The sequence below is a fragment of the Falco punctatus genome (genome assembly GCF_963210335.1).
Source record: "Falco punctatus genome assembly, chromosome: 3".
Lineage (NCBI taxonomy): Eukaryota > Metazoa > Chordata > Aves > Falconiformes > Falconidae > Falco > Falco punctatus.
This window is the reverse complement of record NC_137582.1, coordinates 24,888,447-24,913,376: the sequence shown is the minus strand read 5'-3', so window position 1 is coordinate 24,913,376 and position 24,930 is coordinate 24,888,447. Positions and strand designations below refer to the sequence as shown.

The 24,930-nt window shown below is 37.2% G+C and overlaps 1 protein-coding gene across 1 annotated transcript in view; it reads right to left on the bottom strand.

The window, feature by feature from the left end:
• Positions 1-24,930, bottom strand: part of NUDCD1 (NudC domain containing 1) — a 41,495-nt gene that overhangs the window by 15,594 nt on the left and 971 nt on the right. The window contains exons 2-4 of the mRNA XM_080381566.1: positions 16,071-16,225; positions 6,026-6,211; positions 3,432-3,615 (exon numbers count right to left, since the gene is read on the bottom strand). Of these exons, the coding sequence (XP_080237692.1) occupies positions 3,432-3,615; positions 6,026-6,211; positions 16,071-16,225 (525 nt within the window). The remainder of the gene's footprint in view (positions 1-3,431; positions 3,616-6,025; positions 6,212-16,070; positions 16,226-24,930) is intronic.

Here is a 24,930-nt window from a genome sequence, read left to right as displayed (position 1 = left end):
GCTCTTTTTCCTTCAGAATCTTACTGCCCACAAAGTCCTCAGTAACTGATCAACTTCTGAACAGTAACAGATAGTAGAAATTGATTTTTAGCACAAAACAAACAACTTGATAAAGTTCTCACAGGTGATAAAATTTTCCCCAGGAATTGTTTAGTTTTTCTAATGCTTCATCTCTTCATTAAGAAATCAAGAAAGATCAATATCAAGGAATCACTGTATTTGTAACTACAACTTTACTTGAAAGAAACTGGAAACACATTAGCAGAGACATTAGACAAAATCAGATCATGATGGTAAAAATCATCTATGCCACTCTAGTACTCCAAAATGTGTTCCTGTTTGACCTCAATGTTAAGCTTAGAGAAATATCAGAATCATAGGAGAATACACATAGTGATGGATAAACAAGGTACAATTTAAGTCCTCTCAATTTGTTATCTCCTTTGCTAAGCAAGAAGCAGAGTAAAGAGTAATAACCAGACTATAACACAAATCTGGTACTTAGTGGTGTTAAGTAAAGCCCCCCTCTTTTTCCTAAAAAATTTGGTTGGGGGCAGGGTGGGTGGCCAGGTGTGTGTGTATGAATTGAAGAGATTCAACCATTCTTATCAGACTTAAGAGATCTATACAATCAGAAGGCTCCAAGCAATAGGGTAACCTGTTCTAAGAGATTAACAAATTAGCTTGGCTTAGATACATGACCAAACGAGCATGTCTTTGTTGTAGTGGGAAGTTAGCCACTCACTGAACAAGCTGTTATTTAACTGATTGAATTTAACCACGCGCTGAAACATAAAATTTATTTTTTTCGTGTTATTTATTTTCGTGTCTCTCAGAGCATTTGTTCATTTGTTAAAAGGTTCTACATCCTCACAACTCGTCATTGTGTGGCCAAACCTCTTGCAGAGTATTTTCAATCAATCATCATCACTTTAAAGTTTTTTAAGTAAGTCTTTATGATCTTTTTGGTAGATTTATACTACATGATTTTTCTTGTAAAGGTCAGAAGAAAGCTGAGCATGTAACATTTTCCAAGTCTAATAAAGCAGCATGGTAGTTCTTCATTTCAAGCTCCTACAGTGATGATTCCTACTAAAAAAAAAGAACAAAAAAAGAACAAACTTTGAAAGTGTATACCTTTGTTACAGCCCGCTGAAGTACCACACAAGATGTGAACAGACCTAATCACTGCTTCCATTCAGATTTATTTTCATGCATTCTTTTTTTTTTTTTTTTTTTTGTAATACAATAGTGGTAGGTGTGATCACTTCATCTAGCCAACCAGACACTGCAGAGATTCTCACAGTTATTGGTGTCAAGAGACATAACTATGTTTTACTGCTTAGCTTTGATGAAGCATAGATTTTCGTAATTTGATAAATAGCTTGTTGATTAAGTACTTATTTTTACTACAATCTATTTGATAAACTGCACCCACAGGCAGAGTTTCAAAAAAAGTTATGCATAGCAATTGCCTATTGATGAAGGAGGATGTAAAGTATTGTAATTCCACAAAACAGCTTTTATCTTCGAGACTGATTCATACCTCACTTCGATTTGTAAGACCCTTATTTAAAAGAAATCAAAACTTCTTTCTTTCTTCATAACTAAAGTTTGCTTTGAATCTTGTTATTTACACATCTGCTGACTGTAACTACAGAAATTTTGTCTGATCCTTGGAAATGCTGGAGAACTGGCAAGATTTTTTGAAAGGTTTTTAAACCCACTGTTAAGGAAAAAGTTTCATTCCATGAACATTTGTTTTAAGTTATAAAAAAAACAATGTAAAGAAGAATTTGTTGATGAAAATATAAAGTATTACAAAATAAGTTTGTGTCAGTGCTCTCTTTAAGCAATGGTCTTCAGTTCTGGACTGCCAGTATTACTGATTTATTTTTTCTCACAAGATACAACCAGTAACGTTCAGAGGTTCCTTTCTCTTGTTGAGCTGGCCAAAAAAGTAAAAGGCAGTCTTACCTGGCTTTTGGACTTTTACAAATATTTCCATTATCCAAGGTTTCAACAACAGACAGCGGGCAACACAGCTGGTGAAAGCTGGATAGAATGTTCTGTGAGGAGCGACTAAGGGCTTTGGGCTAGTCTAGGTTGGAGAAATGAAGTCTGAGGGGTGACATTGCTCTCTGCAGCTTCCTGAGGATTGGAAGTGGAGAGGGAGGTGCTGATCTCTTCTCCCTGATGTCCAGTGATAGGACACATGGGAATAGTTTAAAGCTGCATCAGGGGAGCTTTAGTCTGGACATTAGGAAGTATTTCTTTACCAAGAGGGTGGTCAAACACTGGAACAGGCTTCCTAGGGAGGTGGTCAATGCCCCAAGCCTGTCAGTGTTTAAAAGGCATTTGGATGATGCCCTTAACAACATGCTTTAACTTTTGGTCAACCCTGAATTGGTCAGGCAGTTGGACTAGATGATCACTAGGTGAAATAGTCTATTCTGAATAGACTACAGTTTATTCTGATAGTAGTATGGTCTATAATAGTAACAGTCTATTCTGAATAGACTGAAAGAGTCCTGTTCTATTATCCTATCCATATCATGTATGTAGGAGACTAAGGAACATTTGGACAGTAACATGACAGTATGCAAACTGCTTTAGTTCAAGCAGCTTAAGATCTTCTTTCTATCTGTATCAATATTATACTTTTTAGAAGATAATGAACGAGACCAGATCAGTCTTCCCCCAAAGATGTTAATATAATCCACACATCATTATATCAGAGGCTGAAGCATATGGTCTTGCATCCTTTATGGAAATCATGATATTTAATCTAAGTATATATGGTCATATTGAACAGATAAATTATCCTTTGCCAAACTTTATTAGGATAATACATTAATTAGTAGGTATTAAGCACTAATATGTTTTCAAATGTGGTCTAATATTAACTGAATAATTTCATACTCTTTTACTGTAGGACCACCTCAAATACGTACTATTTACTTTTTATGCTACAGTTCTTGTATTTATCCCACGCTAATTCCAATCCTATGACACTGTTAATTGTAGGCTAAAAACCCCATATCCAGCTCCACAAAATTTTGAAAAGTAGAGAACTATTTCTAAATCATGTGTCTTGCATAACCTTGATTTTACAAGATCAAACTAAACAGGAACTGCATTTCACAACATCACAAAGTAAAGTTCTATCTAGTTTTCTAATTACCTTAACCACACATGTATAAAACTACTTCTTCCTGTCTTTCAAATGTTTGTCAGAATTTAGGTCTAAAACCAGTAACTTGACCTCAAAATGCAAGAAAAAATTACCTATGTAAAATCCAAGTTGAAATTTTGTGGAAAGGGAATACCAGAACCTAAGGAACAATCAACTTCCGAGACAAAGAATAAAGCATGGCTTATTTAATTTTTTTAAACATTACTCATCAATAATATAAATGTAAAACACTTACCCTCTTTGCTTGTCTCTGTAATTGTAGCCCATTCCAAAGTAATATGAAATTCACTTCCTTTTGTGTCCAATTCATCTTTTTCCACCCTAAGCATCAGCACAGCTATGGAATGCGTATCAGATTTTACAAATGAAACACTGTGTGCTATAATAAATGGACTTCCTAGCTCTTCATTAAACACAATCTAGAAGACAAAATTGTAGTAAAAAGTCAGAGCAAGACTTCCAGTTTTAACTGGCTTTCTCAGAAAGCAGTGAAAGGCTTCAGTGAATGTCAGATCAGTTAGTTTGCTTCCCACAAACCTCTCTGCCAATATGAATCCATGAATATCATACATTTCTGGTTCCCCCTTCCTTGGCTATCAAGCCACTGTTCTGAAATGTTTTTAATTATTATTCTTTGTATTAGAAAATCATTATAAGGGCCCATTAAAGCACAAAGATCCACACACAAAAAAAAAAGCTGTCTGCATTATGGTTATTTACTACTACAGTAAGTAGAAGTACAACAACAGATGAACAGAATCTATAAACACAGCATACTGGGAGAAATAGTCTCACACTCAAGATGCAAATACAAGGTTTTCTCCAAGGCACTGACTACTTCTCTAGACACCCCAACATCCTGATAATCTTTGTAGACCTTGACATATGCAAACAAGAAGATAAAAAGGTCCAGTGCATCACTGCCAGTGTTTAATCATCAACCAGTACTGGGGAGGGGGGTTCTCTATTTGGCTACGATCTTTAGAAAGAGATTCAATTTTCCTTCTCTACAAAGTTTTGTGAAGGTGACTAAGAAGCAAAAATGGATAATTAAATGAAGGAGTATAATATTCATGTTTAGAAGAATCTAGGGTCAGAAGTTTTTAAATTTTTATGTATACAGTTTGGAAAAGTCCATTCAATATTTGTATGGGAGTAGGTAGGCAGAGTATGTAAATATTACTATTATACTGAAAGGTTAATAAGCACCACTGTAAACATGAAATACAGAAGGACTACACATCTTGTAGCTTGAGAGATGTAGCATTTGGTACCTATAGCTGGAAGTTTTAATTCTAGAAACCATGTATTTCAGCTTTTCTCAAAAAAAGTACTCATTCAGCAAACCCCCAAAAAAGATAAAACAAAACTAATCCAAATAGCAGAGAAGAATAAACGAAACATTCTTTACTTGCTAGAACATTAACATATGAAACTGAAAGAATAAGTGACAAGGAATTCAAGCTACAGTGGCTGAATGAGTATAAACTCAAACCAGCTGTTGTTACTGAAACCTGATACAGTTTGAGGATTTATGGGGTTGGGATGTTAACATCACTGTAAAACACTGAGTGCTCTAAATACTCAAAAAGTGAATTTAAATGTTGATGGAATCTGAACATATAAATCTCATATTTTTGTTACACTGACAACTTCAATGTAACTAATTTATGTATCAGCATTCTCACACTACGGAATAAAAACCAGTTTGTATTTATTTATTAATCCATCATGCTAAAATCTTCCACTTCAGGACATACACTTGAGTTCCTGCCAATACTAAAATCTCCATGACTGCTTAGGAAACTGCCCTTTAGTAAAGAAAATACATGCAAAATGTGGGCGCTTTATACCAGATCTGGCTTTCATGAATAAGAAGTAACCACAGTCCATGAGACTCACAGTAGCTCAGGTAAAAATGTAACTTAAATTATATTTGTTGTGTTCAAGCAGGATAACCAATACCATTATTAGTGTAGTAAGATCACTTTGATTTGGATACAAAAAATATTCCTTATGAAGAATCTTTGAAAGAATTACGTAAATAATTATGAGAGAGAAAAGCGTAAAACATACTTCAGTTACAACTAACAATTTTAAGTAAAAATGTTAAACACCATAATTTTCCACAGCTAAGTGCACATTATGAAGATTTTCCCTGCCAGAGAGGTGGAAATAATATTGCTTACATTATACCCGATTTGCAGGTAACCCTCAGGGTTAGTCCAAGTTTTTTAATCAAGAGTTTTGTTTAAGTTTTATTCTAGTCTCCGTGGATGTATTTTTAAGGTGGGGTAAATGAAATGGTGAATATTTCAAGAACAATTACATCTGCACAGACAAACATGAAACAAACAGATATCTCTAAACTTAAAAACAAAAGTAGCTTTTAGGTTGTTTGACAATAATTTCGGAGTTTTTTAAAAAATATATACTATTTCACAGGCCCACGGAAATAGCAAACAATAATAAATGGGGGGAAAAAATCCTAGAAAGAAACATAGGAATAGAGAAGGGAAAGGGGAAATGTTTTGTAGAAAAAGTTCAACTAGGCAAGAACTTAACCACCTGTTTAAAAAAACCTCATTTTTACTTAAGACAGTTTCTTCTTCAGTTAAAAGGCTGTTCCCTTTCAAACACTTGAATTTTAGCTATTCTGTGCATAAAAGAATCATTTAGTCATTTATACTTGAACACAATCCCATATTAGTGATACAGAGTTGATTTAAAGCTTAATTCTTCACATTACCTACACGCAATTCTCAGAAGAAACACAAGAAAAAGATTTGACAGACGTACAATTCTTAAAAACGTTACTGCAAGACTTACCTCCCACTTTTCAGATGCACTGTTTCCACGTTTGCCTGATTTAATTAAATACAGTCTGCCTGTACCATCTGAAAGGGTAACCCACGTGGAAGACGAGAAGTGTATTGAGGCACAAAGGCGATTATCATAAGCTGTCAAGTCTGTAGGTAGCCTGAAAACTTCTCTTGGTTTTTGTAGAGCAGTGTCCTATAAGCAAACAGTCACACACTAAGACTTCATGAAGTATTTATCAATTTCAGTGAGTATAACAGACAAATTGAGAATAACAAATCTCAGTAGCAATTTACTGGTTTCTTTGTTCAGTTGAGCATATTTGGAAAAAAGTAGGTGGCAAGCATCATTCCTACAGATATGGAAAAGGTTGTAGAATTTCATCGAGTTGATTTCTATTTACTAAAAATGTGTTCTATAACTGATATTTCAGCACTCAACTTTTTTCTTCCATTTTATAGCAGTAATTACATTTTGTATTTAAAAAAGGCTTTTCACTTCTTTTCCCCCTAGCATTCCTATATAATTAATCACTTACCTCAGATAATTATAGTCTCAGGAAAAATGTGGAGACTTTAAAAGAAATGAAAGCTTTAAAATTGTACTCAAACTAGTTCATAAAAACTCACTTCTACACTTAAAAGAATTTTAGCCTATTCTCTTACACAACTGTTATATTCAAGCTGCTATATTATTTCTCAGCTTTCCTAGAGTGGTCATTTTATGCAGTAAGTTGGAGAAGCAACAACTGTGATTAGCTAACAAAGAAAAGCTGCATTAATATCATATTTGCAAATAACTTTTCCATCACATGATTATACTATGAAGTTAAATCCAGTTGGCAGACGATCACAAGTGGTGTTCCCCAGGGCTTACTACTGGGGCTAGTTCTGTTTCTTATCTTTACCAATTATTTGGACAAAGGGATAGAGTGCACACTCAGTAAGTGTGCAGGTGACACCAGGTTGGGGGGGACTACTGATCTGCTTGAGGGCAGGAAGGCTCTGCAGAGGGATCTGTACAGGCTGGACTGATGGGCTGAGGCCAACTGTATGAAGTTTAACAATGGTAAGCGCTGGGTCCTCACTTGGGTCACAACCCCATGCAACGCTACAGGCTTGGGGAAAGCTGCCTGGCAGAAAAGGACCTAGGGGTGCTGGTTGACAGCCGGCTGCATATGAGCCAGCAGTGTGCCCAGGTGGCCAAGAAGGCAAACAGCATCCTGGCTTGTATCAGAAATAGTGGCCAGTAGAACTAGGAAGTAATTTTCCCCCTGTACTCAGCACTGGTGAGACCACACTTTGAATACTGTGTTCAGTTTTGGGTCCCTCACTACAAGAAAGACACTGAGGTGCCTGGCTGTGTCTAAAGAAAAGCAACAAAGCTGGTGAAGGGTCCAGAGAAAAAGTTCTATGAGGAGCAGCTGAGGAAACGGGCTGTTTAGCCTGGAGAAAAGGAGGCTGAGGGGAGACCTTAATCGGCCTCTATAACTACCTGAAAGGAGGTTGTAGTGAGGTGGGTGTTAGTCTCTTTTCCCAAGTAACAAGCAATAGGATGAGAGGAAATTGCCTCAAGTTGCACCAGAGAAAATTTAGATTGGATATTAGGAAAAAATTATTCACCAAAAGGGTTGTCAAGCACTGGAACAGGCTGCCCAGGGAAGTGGTGGAGTCACCATTGCTGAAAGTATTTAAAAGATGTGTAGATGTGGCAACCAGGAACATGGTTTAGTGATGGACCTGGCAGTGCTAGCTTAACGATTGAACTCAATGATCTTAAGGGTCTTTTCCAACCTAAACAATTCTATGATTCTACTATGCATCAGGATAAACTTTCTTAGCATAACGTATCAGTGGCACACTGCAGTCTTATTTTTTAAGCCAAACTACAAGCGTGGATGGCTTTTGAGCACGAAGAAACAGAGACGCTATAGTGAACAAACTGCACAGATGATATAATTCTCCAGTGAACAATAAAGACGTATGGATCTTTAAAAAAATTATACATATCACTACATTTTACAAAAAACCCACCCTAAAACAAAATGAAAAAAAAAAAAATCCAGTACTTCCTGCTGTATAAACTTTACACAAATCAGCCTGGTTGAATAATAGTGCAAAATGAATGTTAGATTACCAATTTCACCTATAATTCTAGTAGTTGTTCTCAGAAGTCCTGCGTTGCCTTCTTTATTTCCTGCTAATTCTAAGAGAAGCAACTGCTTTCATCCTGTAAATTGGATTTCCAACTGTTGTCATTAAGTACAAATGCATGTCTTCCAGGATATCTTTTAGGGATTATTCTTTTATCTTGTGCCTTCACTCTTACATACAGCTTCCTCTTTGCTGAATAAAGTTTTGTAACTCTCTGCTCATTATTTGGCTTGCAGAATACCAGCAATGCTGCTGCCTGCTTAGGACTAGAATCTACCTCCCTTTTGAGATTTGAAGTAATCTCTAAGTATAAAAAAGGCTTCTTAGAAAAAAAGCAAACAGCTGACCAAATCTTTATGATTTGGAAAGAAGTTGGCATCACAGTTTAAAAAATGGTCAGGGCATCCTTTATCTGCAATACAACTCGATCAGCTACTTATGAAGTAGATCAAGCTGCAGTATTAAGAGACCAAACAAAATACTCTTACAGAAAAACATAAGATGCAGACTGGACATTCAGCAACATCACAGTCACATCTCTATAACCTTTCAGATAACTGAAATAGAACTTAATTGCTTGAAGTTTTTCAACTGAACTAAGTAGCTGCTAAATAAAATGGACTAGCAGTCTGTTACAAGTGGGGTCCGCCAGGAATTGATACCAGGCCTCATGCTGTTCATAAATTACGTGGGTGATGGGCTTGAAAGCACCCACACCACATTTGCTGATGACACTAAACCAGATGATGAGGTAGATGCATCATAAGAGAAAGCCATCTTGCACAAAGACACAGGCAGCCTGGAAGAGCAGGGCAGCAACAACATTTTGAAAAGAAACTGAGACAAGTGCAAGGTCCTGCACCTGGGGTGGAATAATCAAAGAGCCCAGAACCAGCTAGGATCTGTGTGGCTGGGGAGCAGCCTTGCTGAAAGAGACCTGGGGTCTGACCATGAGTGGGCAGTGTGATGCTGCAGCAAAAAAGGTAAATCAGATCCTGGGCTGCATCTGCACAAGCATTACTAGCAGAGATAGAGACACGACCATACCACTTCACTCAGCACTTGTTAGGCCACATCTGGAGTACTGTGCCCAGTTCTGGTCCCCAAAACTGAAAAGAAGACATGGACAGACTGGAAAAGACCCAAAGGAAGGCCGTGAACACAACTAAAGGGCTGGATTACATACCCTATGGGGAAAGAATGAAGGAGGTCTTGTCTCCCTGAAGAAGATTCAGGATGGACCTCATCACACTATGCCAGTAATTAAAGGGCGCCTACGAAGAGGAAGGAGACTCTCTCTTCACAAGGAGTCCCAAGGAGAAGACAAGGAACAACCAGGTAAAAGTCCACCAGGAAGGGTTTCAACTCTACATAAGAGACTTTTTTTCACAGTGAGAACAAACAATGACTGGAACAACTTCCCCAGGGACATGGCAGAGTCCTCATCAATGGAGGTTTTCAGGATGCAACTGGACAGGACGCTAGATAATGCCATCTAGACCATATGATCCCTATGACTAGACCATAGGATCCTTTACAGTCCCTTACAACCTGGGCTGCTCTATGATTCTAAAACAAACAGCAAACACTAACACCTCTTTAAAAAAAAAAAAAAAATATTCACTACCTTACCCCTTATACCAATTCATAGACTTCAGCATCTGATCTGAGGTCTCCAAAAAGGTTTTGCAGTAATAAAAACCAAAACCAACTCCTATTGTTTCTGTTCTGTATCCTAAAGAAATATCTCTCATGAAGTTATGGTTCTTTCCTTTCCTGTGATCTCACAGACAGGTTTATATATATATATATATGTGTGTGTGTGTGTGTGTGAAATAAATGAAACAAAATGAGATACAACAGGTTTTGTAGATATTTTGCTGGCTACTGTACCTACATATACTTGAACAAATAAACAGTCATCTCTGCAAAAAAAGGTGCCCGACTGGCCTTTACAGATCAACATTTCTCTTTTTAAACCCAATCTATGTTCTTAATCCAACAATAAATAGACTATGTTGAGAACACAGGTCATAGAGCAAATTAAACTATTTTCAGTTTTATTTTACTAGGCTTGTTTCCAACCAGTTGATCTACAATTATTTTAGAAGCTCGACAAACCAGAAAACTCTGCTTAACAATACGGAAATTCTTCTCTTGTTACTAAAAATCAGCATTAGGGTCACTAAAATGAAAAGATATTTAATTACAAATGTATTGTAAAAATAGAAAAACAAAATTTCAAAGAAAAAGATTACAGGAACAATTCTGAAGATATTTAGAAGTATGTAAAAAGAAGCACAAACAGAAACATATTTTTATGATGAAAATCTGGGGAGGGAATAAGTATTTATCTATCCTGTGCCACACAAAATGCACTCTCTTTCTATAGTAAGGGTGGGCATGAGATTAAGAAATAGCAGTGAAAAAGTGTCTCTTTAAAACAGCTTCTCACTACAGGCCCTGAAATTTCAGCCACAAATTACTATATTCTTTTCTAATCAGCTCCTGGCCCTCTATTTTCACCCAAGCAATGGACAGCTTGGGGTGGGGTGGGGAATCACCTCTGTACATATCTATTTCTAGTAAAAGTAACTCACTCATTCCGATCTGTGAAATAAGGCAGTTAAAAATATACACACAAAGCATCATCTTCAAAAGACCTCTTTGCACTTGTGCACATGTATGCAATACAGAAACAATACATTTGTGCATGCAAAGCATGCCATGGCCTCATTTGTTGAGAAACCTGTATTTGAGGGGATTTCAAATCCTTCGTATTTTCCAGAAGTTATTAAAACCAGATGTGCATTTAAAACACATTCAAAGGTAAGCAAGATAAATTGGATTTGGGTAAGTACCATTTTAATAAGCAACAGCAAAAAAGACCAGATGACAAACAGATAGCCAGCTTGCCTTTTGGGCCTACTTGAATTCATATTAGAGATTACTGTGTACTACAAAAAGGCACAAGGGCTATTACGAAACCTGCAATTAAAAAGATGCAAATTTGATTTTTAACTATTGGAAGTATTCAGGGTCACTTTGTAGATTCAGTTGTGTCACTATGCCCCCTGAACTACTCCACTAATTTTTAACATGTTCAGGAGGGCAAATAGAAGAATTAAAAACAAATAAAAACACCCAACACAAACAAACCCACAACCCAGACAAAACAAACAAAAATCCCACAAACACTAGATAAAAATGAGGAAGCCAAAATACTTTGTTACTTGATTTTAAGGTTTCACAGAAAGGTAGGTAGTGTTCTCCACAATAAAAATGTTCCTTTGTAATCAGCAATGACTACTGTACTTAGGGAAAAAAAATAAATCAATCAAAATCCCATGCATCTCATCATGGAAAGAAGCATCATCATCCCTGTTAACAGTGATTTAAAGGGCTATACTATGTAACATTACAGAAGACCACACTTTTTTCAGCCTTCAAGTGAACCTTAACAGTAAGGTTCAAATAGTTTTGGATGAAATTTGAAAAAAAAAATAATGAAAAAAATTAACTATCAACCATTTATTCTTCTAAAGCTTTCATCAGACTTATCAGCACCGAGCAGGAATGTCAAGACTCAATGTATCTCCGGAAAACAAGGGAAGAATAATCTTTATTACATAAAAAAAAGCCTCCTTCTCAATAGGCAAGAAAGGAAATGCTCTTATGCACCTTTCTGTTCATTAATTTAGCTTTCGGAATTTATTACAATAGTGTCTGATCTCAGTCCGACAAGGACGAACATACTTAAAGCTGAAGCAACACCTGCCCTCAAAACTCTTTTGTGTCAGATCTGCTTTTTGACTTGCTGTTTCTCTGTTCACCAGCTGGTCAACAGGGGTTAATAGTAACTTTCTACTTCAGAAGTATGAGGGGATGCTGAGATACTATAGTCATTTATTATACTGGCAAGAACTGTTAAAATTACTACAGTTTTAGCTGGAAGTCGGGTTTACTCACTGTAATTAGGTTTAAATGACAGCAACACAGTTTCTTTAAGAAAAAAATAGAGGCAGCTTCTCATCAGACCCAGTTCTTCCTATTCCTTCACTTCTCTACAAAGATTCTGAATCTGTTTAACTATTTTTCATTCCCAAGTCTCTTATCTTTTCCACTGGCTTTTAACTCTAGCTCTGCCACTTCTATACTCCTTGAGTATATACTCTGCTTCCTTTTGACCTCTGTTGTTCTGTTCATCTACTCCAGATTTCTTCTGGGTGTCTTCATTATTACAACAACCCCCTTTCCTGTCAGCAGCTCGTTTGCTTCATCTGCCTATGACACCAACACTGATTTTGAGCCTTTTAAGCAGCCCAGGTTTCAAATTTGTGTAGCAATTCTGAGCAAATGGTTCCCCCACAGGCAAAGTCAGGGTGTACTCCAGTTGCTCAGGATAAGGAGCCAGCATGCAGGTACAAGAGGCAAAATGTAAAATGCAAGGTTAGGAATTCCCTCTACTATTCCTGACTTCCCCATGCCAGGCTCCATTTAAGTAGTATATCTTAGCTTACATAGTGTTAAGTAGTGAAATTTTACTTGGGTTCTCTGGCATGCCTGTAAGATTTAAATTTTTTAAGTTGTATTAAGAAATAGTATTGTTCCAAAGTCAGAAACAGTTTGTTGTACTGTAAAAACAAGTAATATTTCAGAAGACATTTCAAATAAGAATGACTTTTCACGGAAAAGACAGGGAATGAGAAAAGACAAAACATACCAAAAGAGAAAGGAAAAGATAAAACCTCTAAGTTATGTGGCAATTGCCACAGAGCAGCTGTAACAAATACAAAACTTCATTTTGATGACAAATCAAAATATCTAGGCACTTGACACACCTCTCTAACTGAGCAAAAATGCCCACACCCAGCATTCTGAGTAACAAAGAACCAAATATTTAAAACCCCCCGATATAGAACAACAAAACCTGTTAGACTTCTTCAATTTATCTGCTTCTTTATTCTGACTTGTTTCAAACAGAATTCTCAAGTTGTTTCTGGTGCCACTAATCGTTGCTCTGAATTAAAGGTAACTGACACTTACACAAACAGCATTCCACAGCTAATTCTTACTGGAATTCAGATGAAAATATAGATGCCATTAAGGGTTTTAAGCAAGGTGAGAAGAGTTACTGTTGCCATAATTTATCATTATTTGAATATAAGAAGAAACAAAGTCATCTTCATAAGAATAGCTGAAGGTCACAAAATCAAGTCAAAGTATTTAACAGCTGGAGGAGAAAACTTTGAGTATTTCCTAGCTTGACAAACATCAAGCAACTAAAAAAGCCAATTCAGATGCAAAAACCCTCACAACGATTAAAAAAACAATTCAGTAATCCTGTCACTACACTACCCATTTGATCTCTAAAACAAAGATGCTGGTTTATTGAATGAAAGAAGTCCAATAGCTCTAACAAGAATGTTGAAGCTTGTATAGTGTTTCCAGCCAAGTAAGGGTAATAACTTTCTCAAACTGGTATTAGAAACACAACACCTGAATATTCATCTGCTGACTTGGAAAAACTGCTCGTGTTTATCACCTTTTTCAATTATGCTTGATTTTGAGCAAGTGGCATGGTATTAGCTATACTTTTTGCCTTCACAGATGCCATCTCTTTAAACACATAAGTTGCACAGATAATTTGTGACTTACGGATAACTAACACACCACCATATTAGGATCAAAGTTGCAACCAAAATCGGAAGCAGAACTAGAAATAATTATGTGTTACAAGCCTTTGTGTTCTTTCTCTTTGGATTTAGGATAAGCATGTTAACCTGTTCCATCTTCTGTTTTATAGAACACCAACATTAATTTTAATTGTGGCTGTTGCTAACTTGTAAGCTAGGCTTGGCTGAAAACAATATTATTTGTAATATACATCTGACTAATATATGGCCAGGCGCATTTGTAATAAGACACCTTGTTGATGTTTCTGAATACACATTCCTCTTAATACATATGCAAACATGTTTTCTTTGCAAAATAGCACTGTATTTTATATTAAGACACAAGGTGGCAGCTATTTATTTTACAGTCCGGTGGAACTGAAACTCATGATAAGATATTAACCAAGCATCATTTTCTTGAAGATTCCAGTGAACCCACCAGTCTTAGGGAAAAGTATTTATCATTTCAATTTACTGCACACAGAAATGCAAATTATTGCCTGTTATAAAAGTCTTTATGTAGTTTATCTGCTAAGGAAGAAATTTACACACTTCAGAGCCCTCCTAACAAAGGAACATACTGAGTGTCCGTGTTGTGCTGGCACTGGGGAGCTGCAGGGTGGCCTCTGTAAGGAGAGGCCAGGGCTGCCCCACACCAGACACGGCCACTTCCAGCTGGCTCAGACAGACTCACCACAGTGCACAGCTGAGCCTGTCAGCCAAGATGGTGGTGTGGAGTAGAGGTTCACTTCTTGGAGAAGATCATGGGGAAGGAGGTTCTACAGCCCATGGATGACCACGGCAGGGCAGATAGCTACCCTGCAGCCCATGGAAAGCCTATGCTGGAGCAAGCTCCTGGTAAGAGCTTTGAGTGACTTTGTTTCTCATCATTTTACTCTAGTTTTATTTGGCAATAAATTAAATTAATTTCTCCAAAGCTGAGTCTGTTTTGCCCGTGATGCTAACTGGCAAGTGATCTTCCTATTTTTATCTCAATCCACAAGCTCTTCTGTCGTCTTTTTCTCCCTGCCCTGTTGAAGAGGGGGAGTGAGAGACAGTCTGGGTGGGTGGGTGGGTGTCTGGCAGCAAGCCCAGGTTAACCAACCACAAGTTAAAAAACACAAAAAATGAGATTTTTACAAGCCACTATTCATGGGCAGCTTCCCCTAACAAGCTTCTTTCCTTTAGACATTCCTACTGCGAATCCAGATGATCTCAGAAGACTTGGAAGAAGTCCCAGAAGATTATTCTGTCTCAGCAAGAGTCTGCCAAAGGCTTCAACTGCTTCTACATTCTATGAAAAGTAAAGTAACTATTCTGCAGCTTCAGCTTTCAGCCTACTATCCTCTAAAAACCTGTTATTTCCTGAAAAATCTAGGACTACTATTTCAGGATTTTTCTCAGCTTAGCCCTGGCCTAGTAATTTCCACCACCAGAATCTTGCACAGAGTAAGTCACACTCTCTATGTTGTGTTTTCTTTCATCCCACAGGGTTACAAGTCAAATACCTTGGTAGCATGAAGATGGATATTTTCCTTTCCACAGTCTTTTACTCCTTAATGACCAAGTACTACAATTGCATGTACCAGAAACAGTGCACATCGAGCTACGTATGTTCCCCTCCAGAATGAAAAAAAGGTTTGTAATGGAAACTAGGGCATCCACACATTAAAATGGGTCAAAAGAAATAGAAAGTTTGACTACTTAAAAACGTTGGTATAAAAGCAGAGAATTGTCATGTTTTTCAGACTCAGTTTACCTTGCTTACGCTCTATTTCAAGTTTCCCCAGGGCCAGGAGTACCTTTTTGCCTCCAACAAGTGACACTCAGGTTAAGTTATTAGTCCATAAAGGCTTGCATTTCTAACATGTACAGCTTCTTTCTCTCCTTAATAGCAAACAAACACCAAGTAACGTAGGGGAGAAACAGCCAGCAACTAGAAAAGAAGTGTCTACTCTTCAGCTTGTCACCATGTCTATCTTCCCCAGAATGGAAGTAGATTCAATGCTATTGCAATACTAATGCAATAGTATTAACAAAAAGATGTTGGAAGCCTCATGTAAAATCTTTCATCCTTCCTGGTTAACTGTATTTTTGTTAATCTACCTATCTTCCTGGCAATAGCTTCCCCCAGTTTTTGCATGTAGATCCTACCTGCCATATTTTCTACCTTAACTACCCCCATCTTCTGAAATCCAGTAATTTTTTAAAAAAGTTTATTCTTACCAGAGTCACTGACAGATTCATAACCCTTCCAAACTGATCAACATAGTAGACATTATCCTGGTACCAGGAATCAAGGTGAAGATAATTATACATGCCAAAAGCACGCAGGTGGTCAAGGGTATATTGGTCATCACGAAGTTTTACTTCTGCTACAGCTGGAGGAAAAAAAAAAAAGAAAAAAGCCTATTTTAAAATGTATATATATATTTATAATTTAATAATTTATAAAGTTCAAATTAGTAATTTAAAAATAATTCTTCCATCCTTAGTCCATAGGTCTGGTTTACTCGAAGAAAAATAAATTATTTATACACACTTTAAAATGTCACCATAATCCTGGAAAGCAGGTCATCCACGCTGAAGGCCACTGCAGTCCTTTACTGTGATCACGTAATAGCTATTACCATTTATAGTGGCCCACTGAGGTGGGCTGACCCTGGCTGGATGCCAGGTGCCCACCAAAGCTGCTCTATCACTCCTTTCCTCAGCTGGGCAGGGGAGTGGAAACATAACGAAAGACTCGTAGGGTTGAGATAAGGACAGGGGAAGATCGCTCACCAATTACTGTCAGAGACAAAACAGACCTGACTTGGGGAAATTAATTTATTACCAATCAAAATCAGAGTAGGGTAATAAGAAATAAAACCAAATCTTAAAAACACCTTTCCCCTATCCCTCCCTCTTCCTCAGGCTCAACTTCATGCCTGAATTCTCTACCTCCTCCCGTCAGGTGGCACAGGGGGATGGGGAATGGGGCTGCAGTCAGTTCATCACACATTGTCTCTGCTGCTCCTTCCTGCTCAGGGGGAGGACTCCTCAACTCCTCCTCTGCTACAGCATGGAGTCCCTTCCATGGTAGACAGTCCTTCACAACTCCACAGTGAATCCTTCCCATGGGCTGCAGTTCTTCATGGATTGCTCCAGTGTGAGTCCTCCACGGGGTCACAAGCCCTGCCAGCAAACTTGCGCCAGCCTGGGTTCCTCTCTTTCCACAGGCCCTGCCAGGAGCTCCAGCACAGGCTTCCCACGGGGTCACAACTGCTCTGGCGTGAGGTCCTCCACAGGCTGCAGGTAGGGATCTGCCCCGCTGTTCACCTCCATGGATGCAGGGGGACAGCCTGCTTCACCATGGGCTCCACCACAGGCTGCCGGGGAATCCCTGCTCGGGTTCGCAGAGCACCTCCTCCTTCCCCTGACCTTGGTGACTGCAGAGTTGTTTCTCTCACATACTCTCAGTCCTCTGTCTGCTGCTGCTGTTCTTGTGCAGCAACATTTTCCTCTGCTTAAATACATTATCCCAGAGGAACTACCACCATCACTGATGGGCTTGGCTCGGCAGTGGATCCATCTTGGACCTGGCTGTCATTGGCTCTGTTGAACATAGAGGAAGCTTCTGGCAGCTTCTCACAGAAGCCACTCCTGTTATCCCCCCCACTACCAAAACCCAGCCATGCAAACCCAATACACTTATGTTGCATCTTCTCAGGATGTGCTGAGATCCAGTTTCTCAATAACCCTCACAAGATGAAACACACACACAACAGCTATGTAAAATGGACTTTACATTTGCTTGGGAAGAGCACAAATCATTTCCAGTATGTACATGGTATTACAGTAAAGGAAAAAACCTTCTGCTCTACAGTAATTTCAAGAAAACAAGAGCCAAAAGAAACATCCCATCTAACTACATGGATTTCATAGTCTTAAATTCTGAACCAAGCTATCAACACTTGCAAGGCAGAAGATTACAACAGTAAAAAGCAGAATTAGTACATGGTCATTACAAAAAAAAAAAACACCCCATGCTGCTAGCACTCCTGCTGAAGTTGAAATCTTGAGAAATGTCCAAGGTACCATCAAAATTTCAGACTAAGCTTTTTCTAACTGAAAGAGGCTGCAAAGAATGGCTGTCCATTGTAACGGTACCTTCTTCAAGGAAAGAAGCATGCTACCTGCAGTCATCCGCTCAAGCAAGATTTTTCTAAATAGAAAACCTCTCCTCAGGTAGAAGTTATTAAGAACTGGAGTTATCTAAGGCTGATCAAGTTTTTATTTAAACTAGCTGCAGCTCCTTCATCCTATTCCATACCGATACAGAGACCAAGCAGCTGTAGTCTCAACATCTCAAAACACAGAAAATCCCCAAGTTTTAGCAAAGACATTAGCAGAGGTCTCGTCCATCCTTCTGCACATAGTCTCAGACAGACTGGAACTCCAGTTTACTCTCCAGTACAGTTGTCCCAGGATCCTTAGCTTCCCTGCAGGAAGCATACCTCAAACTTCACACAACAAGCAAAATCCTTTAGAAAGTTTTAAGTCATCAACTGTCAGTCTATGATGATTAGTCTTCAAACCCAGAGGGGAAAGCACCTCAAGGCTAATCCTTCTCATAGCAACAGTTATTTTAGTTTCTACTTTTTCAGCTTCCATTTTCTTCTCTTTTCTGCTCAGAAACAGAGCAAAGCTATACCCAGTATTCCACTTTCATCCACTCCTGTAACAGACATCATTCACAACTGTATGCAGCAGCAGTCCTCATCTCAGATTTTACACTCTTCTTTAGAATCTACTTAAAAGCTACTGAAGAATCATTAGTTTATTCTACTCTGTCAGAACACCAGTTACTGCAATCAGTGCCACTGCACAGCCATCACAATACTATCAATCAGATGGTCACCAGATGTCTCAGAACTGACCTCATTAGAAATACTGGCTATTAACATAAAAGTGGCTATAGGAAACCATGCAAAATTATACTGCCTGATTAATAAAAAAAATCTACTCATACTACAAAAAATGCTTGCAAAATGACAGTATAATTATCAATTAGTCTCCTAATCACTGTTGATATTTGCAAACCGAAAGCATTAATTCCACTCAGCTCAAATCATTATTCATATCCACCACACAGGAGAGATTGTGTACCTCTGCTATTAATAAATTACTGTTCACCAAGCCATGGCACTTCAAAAAAAACCCTACAATATCAACAAAGGAGATGATAAGAAAGTATACCTGTCATAATGGGAAAGACTGCTACCCATTCCAATTTCTACTTTAACTAATTAGAATATTTTTGCTGTAAATTACACTGTAAAAGAAATTAGAAGGATATGTTGTGAAAATGTTTGTTTGTACAAAAGCTGTTTGTACAATCAAGCTTTATCACAGAGATAATTTTCCCAACATGACAAGAGATGATGTGAATATTCTATAAACAATTAAAGACAAAACCTAGCATAATCCAAGATAATTATTTTCAATGAAACCAAATGCACATCATCTACTTCCTGTAAAGCTACATCAACTGATCTTCTGAAATCAGAATACACATGCAGAAGCATATAAAGCTTTTTTAGCACAGAAAACCTAAAATTGCCTTATTTTGTAAAGCTTCATGTCTCTACTTCTTCCCCGTCCCCCTAGACACGTTGCTACTATTAGATTCTAATTAAAGCACATACAAATAGTGAAAATAGTCCAAACTAGATGCTTCCTAAAGCAAATGTATAATCTTTCAAGAAAATTCTTGGAACGATATACTATTAATTAGCTGATTGTAAGGTGATAAGCTTTATAAAAGCTGGAAGAACATGAATAACTCTCTTTGAGTTTCTCAGCCTGTAGTCCTGACAGCCCTGAACAATGGGTCAGGAATAGGAGATCCAAATTCCTTGCATAATTGCAATATGTAATTAATTCTTCATAAACAGCAGTCAGAAACTATGAAATTTGTATGTGATTTCAGGAAATCAAACAAATGTGTGTGGCACTGTCATGAAACACTGTGAAGAAGGTTATCAACTGCTTGCAGAATGTATCCTCTATATATAGCTCCCTGCCAAGGAAAAGTAATTAGATAAACTATTCCATCCTTGATTAACTGAAACCCATTCTGTGATTCACTGAAATCTGGGCACAAATGACATCTGCTATCACATACCATGTGCTCAGATAGTTCATAGGAGATTTTACACTAGGATGAAGTTCATTCCTTCCTCTCTATAGCCTTCCAGGTTCACGTTTTCTTGGAAAAAACTTGAAAAACTTGGAAAAAAAGTCCTTGAAAAAACAAGGAGAAAACCAACAGAGCTAAGTGCAAGGTAATGAAGGACAAAAAAGAGAAGAAATGAAGACATTTAATAAAGTAAATTCAGGAAAAGAGAAGTTAATAGAAAGAGAAAAGAAGAAATACTTCAATTAGATCATCACCTTATTCAGTCACAGTTTTGTGTTTTTTTGTGTGGGTGTTTGGTCAGGATTTTTTGCTTTCTTTGTTTTTGGTTTGGGGGGGGTTGTTTGGTTTGGTTTTTATTAAGAGTACATTAATTCACTAAGCTTCTGCTTTTCGGGTTCAATTAATAAGCAGTAGTTAATGGCAGCTATTCAACAGAATGATACATGGTCTCCTGCAAGTTTCTGATAAATAAATCTGCACAACTAAACCCCAGGAACATTGATTGATACTCTGTCACACCAGAAGACAGCAAATATACAAGATGTATAAATTAAATCTCAGCTGTCAATATTACTTCCCAACAACCCTAGCTAGCTGGGATATTTCAGACTAGTACAAAGAAAATTATGCCACTTTTCTAGAATTGTACTCATTTCCAGCACCATGCTTAAAAGAAGTAGTTTGACTTGAAATACTTCAAAGATAATGAAGCAAAGATTTTCATTCACACCACCTTTACTTAAAAGCAAAATCACTGAATGCAAAAGTAACTCATAAGAATCAATAGGAGTAAGATGTCCCTAACCTAACTGAATCTTACTATAATTATTATGCTGCCCCACAAAAAAACCCAAACAAACAACAACCTCTGAATAAAGAACACTAACAATGGACTTATACTTTAAATGAAGTCATATATGGGCCATCAATCACTAAAAAGCAGCACCGGGGAGGGAGTAGAGAAAAAAAGGGTGAGAACCATCTCCCTTCTCATTCTAAATGTTTTACCAAATATATCAAAACAACTTTACAGTACCAGAAAATATGTTAAATAATTATATCAATATATTATTTTGGGGCATCAAATGTTATATGCTTGTATGTCATACTTTGTTTTGCAGTGCCACCCGGTGGAAGCAATTTAGTATTTCATATACACTTATCTACTACTGGAAGAGATCACATTAATTTATTTTCTAATAGCAGCATTCAAAGATGCTTCTAACCCTGTATTATTTTTTTTCTTTTAATATTAATGTTAACTAATAAAACTATTAATTAACAAATACGTTTTTATTGTTAATGGTAGGATCATCTCATTGCTCCTGTTGAGTAAAAGTACAAGGCTTTTTTATTCTGCTGCAGGAAGTATGTTAATAGACAACACAAAAATTTACTGTTTAATAAACACATAGCTTGATGCAAACAAGCACAGGCTGACAGATACCATGTAATGGAGTATTTCTGTCAGATCAAATTACTTACACAAGTGTGAAAAGTAAATAGGATCTATCATGCACTAAATTGAACAAGATCCAAAAACTATCAATGCATTTGTGAAAGTATCACTATAGCAATGCCTTGATTTGTAAGTTGACTTGTACCAGCTGCAAGAACCATTTTCTTTTAACAACAGTTTCAAGGCAGAACTTGTCTATATATTATCTTTTCCTTTCTCAAGAAATTGAGGTGCAACACAAGAACAGATACACACATGCCTGAGACCTCAACCTACATTTATGAACTATAGCTGCAAATGTCTGGAAAAAACTGTGGCTCACAGTTTCTCAGTATTTCCATTACATTACTTTAAACACTTTTTTCTATATTTTATTTTTCAAACAGAATTGGAAAATGCAAATGGAAATCTCTATAAATGTTTGAAATGTATCAGTGCCTTCGGCTCCATGTTTTCCATGTAGCAGTACTAATACTGGGCAGCTACTTTTGACTGAAGCACAGACCTAGTCTTAACAGGCTGCAAATAGGGCAGTCATTTATTAACAACACTTTTTTAAAAAGTGATTAAAAAACATAAATGCATATGTGATCAAGGGAATGCATTCCTTGCATATTCTCCTGACTTGCAACAGGAGCTCCATGTTTGAGTGACTGTTTACTATGCCTTTCAGCTGTTACTGCATCAAAAAGCATGCAGTACATCATACGTGTAATGCTTCTGCCAGACAGACAAGGTAGACAGGAAAGGCATGAGGGATGTCCACATTTGAATAAATCCTAAGCCTCTGGAAAGAAAAGGGAACAAAGTTATATCCAACTAGTGGAAGTCAAGAGCAAGGTTTTAATTTTAATTCCTTTAAAATGTTGTGTATCTTAGACATGCTCCTTGCGGGAGACAAGGATTTGCCCCACAGTCACTGCACTGGACTCTGCCAAGGTCAGATCAGGGCAGAAGAGGTGACTGTAACCAAGACACTCTTTCCTCCCTCACAAAGGTTCCGTGATCTCAAAGAAAGGCATTATAAAGCTCAATGCAATGGAAGCATTCCAAAATAAGTTATGGAAGTAAACTAAGGAAAATAAAAAGAAAAATAGACAAGATTTAGGATGAAGAGTTGAGAATTAAAGGTACAATAGTGTGGGACACATTATTAGTCAAAACATGTTACCAGGATGAGAGATAAGAACAGACAAAAGACTGTGAAAGTTTAGAATAAGATAGAATGGGTAGAAATAAGGAAGAAATAAAAGAACATGCAACTCTGAGTATTTAAAAGGGAACATAAGATATCAGAATTTCATAAATCTCCATCTCTGTGACTATATATTTCAGAAATTCACTAGACAATGCCTCCCTATCACAGATCTAGTAAATAACTAAAAAAGTGTTTTAAATTTCTCTCTGCTTCAGCTGTACATCTGACCACAGCAAATTCCTGGCAACCACAGTTTGACAGTTAAAGGCAAATTTGAGCTGAATACTAAGTTTTACACAATGGTCAGGAAATGAAGCTCAATGCAGTCCATCCACATGAGCATGACAACCGCAAGTCGCCCTGCAATACCATGTGCTGCTATCCACCTGTTCTAGCAGTTGAAACCTGCAACAATTCCATGTGTCAATTTTTTTTTTGGTAACTTTATTTTATAGCTAGTAGTGAAATTCATAAAAATGGATAAATATAAAAACATAAATTAAAATATCAACAAAGGAGATCAATACTCTAATATTCAATACGCAAGTCTGCAATAACACTGCATAAATACTTCAACTACAGCTGAGTTAACTCAGTTCTGCTTAAGAATGAGTACCTATTTCTACTTATTGTCATGTATTCCAAGTACTCAAAACCTCACATGTTCATCATACAGCCATGAAATCTGGGATGCCACACAAGCAGAACTCCAAATCCCAGGCCATTTGAGACAAGCACTCCTGAAATAATTTCCTGCAAAACAAACAAAAAATTCAACAGCCTTTTTATATTTATTGTCCAGATTCTACTACAACATTTTTGCACACAGTTTGTGAATAAAATCAGAAATTAGTCCAGCTGAAAATGTTCCTAAACATTTGACATTTTTTTCAGCTGTTGTACTTTACTAACTCCCACTTTGAGGACACGAAACCAAACTCTTTGCTCAGTAACAAGTATTAATTTAATAACCAACAAACTAAGTTCTTCATCATGTTCCTGAGGCACTTTATCTGCTCACAAATATGCTGGAAAGCAAAAGTCCTTGGCTTTCTCACACAGTTTTAATTTCTTCTCCCATGCAGTAATTTGAAAAAGCCATGGCCTACAAACCATGCACAACATAAAAGTCAAGTTATCGAAGGACCCATATGTAGACCACTGCTACCAGAGGAAACCACCTTGAAGTAAGCAGAATAAAACCAGCAACAACAGAGCATCAGCTGTATGGCCTAAGGCAGGCTGAAATATGGACAAACAAAACATCTAGAAGATACTAGGCCTGGTTTGGTTTATATTTCACGTTGCTAGTTTTAAATAACAACGCAGCTTTCCAGTCTCCAGTGGATCAATATCTAGCTAAATATATACACACATGCACGCAGAGAACAGAATAAGTGACTTGGTATTAATGATTTAGTAGGATTTAATAGACATCTATCACACGATTTACTATAACAGTTATGTAAAATATCTGAACAAGAACTGACTAGATCCATCTCTCCATTAGCAACTTCATCATTCAAATATTTTAACGAAAACCTGTAATCCGCATCTATTTAGAATAGGTGCACAATTGACTATCCAAGAACCATATTGCTTGTCTGACCATAGGCAGAACATCAAGTAAAGGACAAACTAAGAGACTGTAACTATGCTACGCTAACCATTGCCATCTTTGACACAGCTGTAGTATGCTCCCAACACACATACACTCACATTTGGACTGCCTTTTGAAAGGTGACACCTAAACCAGTCTTACAGTAAAAAGAAAAAATACGTAACAAAAATGTTACTCATTAAATTTTCCAGTCCTATCATAGATACATATACAGTTTCACCTCAATTTCATTCACTTATCCTCCAATACACAATTCACATAAAACTTCCATGTTACTGCTGACAATTCACCACAGCAAACATACCTTTCTGATCCATTACTAATACAATGTATTCAACAGAAAACTAAAGTAACACATAATGGGTGACTGTAAAGTGGTATATTTTCCAGTAAACATATAGAGGTAGAAATAGAAATAGATAGTCCACCCAAATTGTGTATTACTGTCCCAGCTTTATTAAAAAAAAAGGGCACTAATTCATCCACCTTACAAAAGGCCTAAATTTCACAAATCAATAAATGTACAATGCCGAGAGATTTCAGGGGGCGTGGCTAAAGTTGTATGCACATACCCAACACAATTTTGCGCTAATGCTCTTTTCGGTGAATTAGCCCATTAACGGA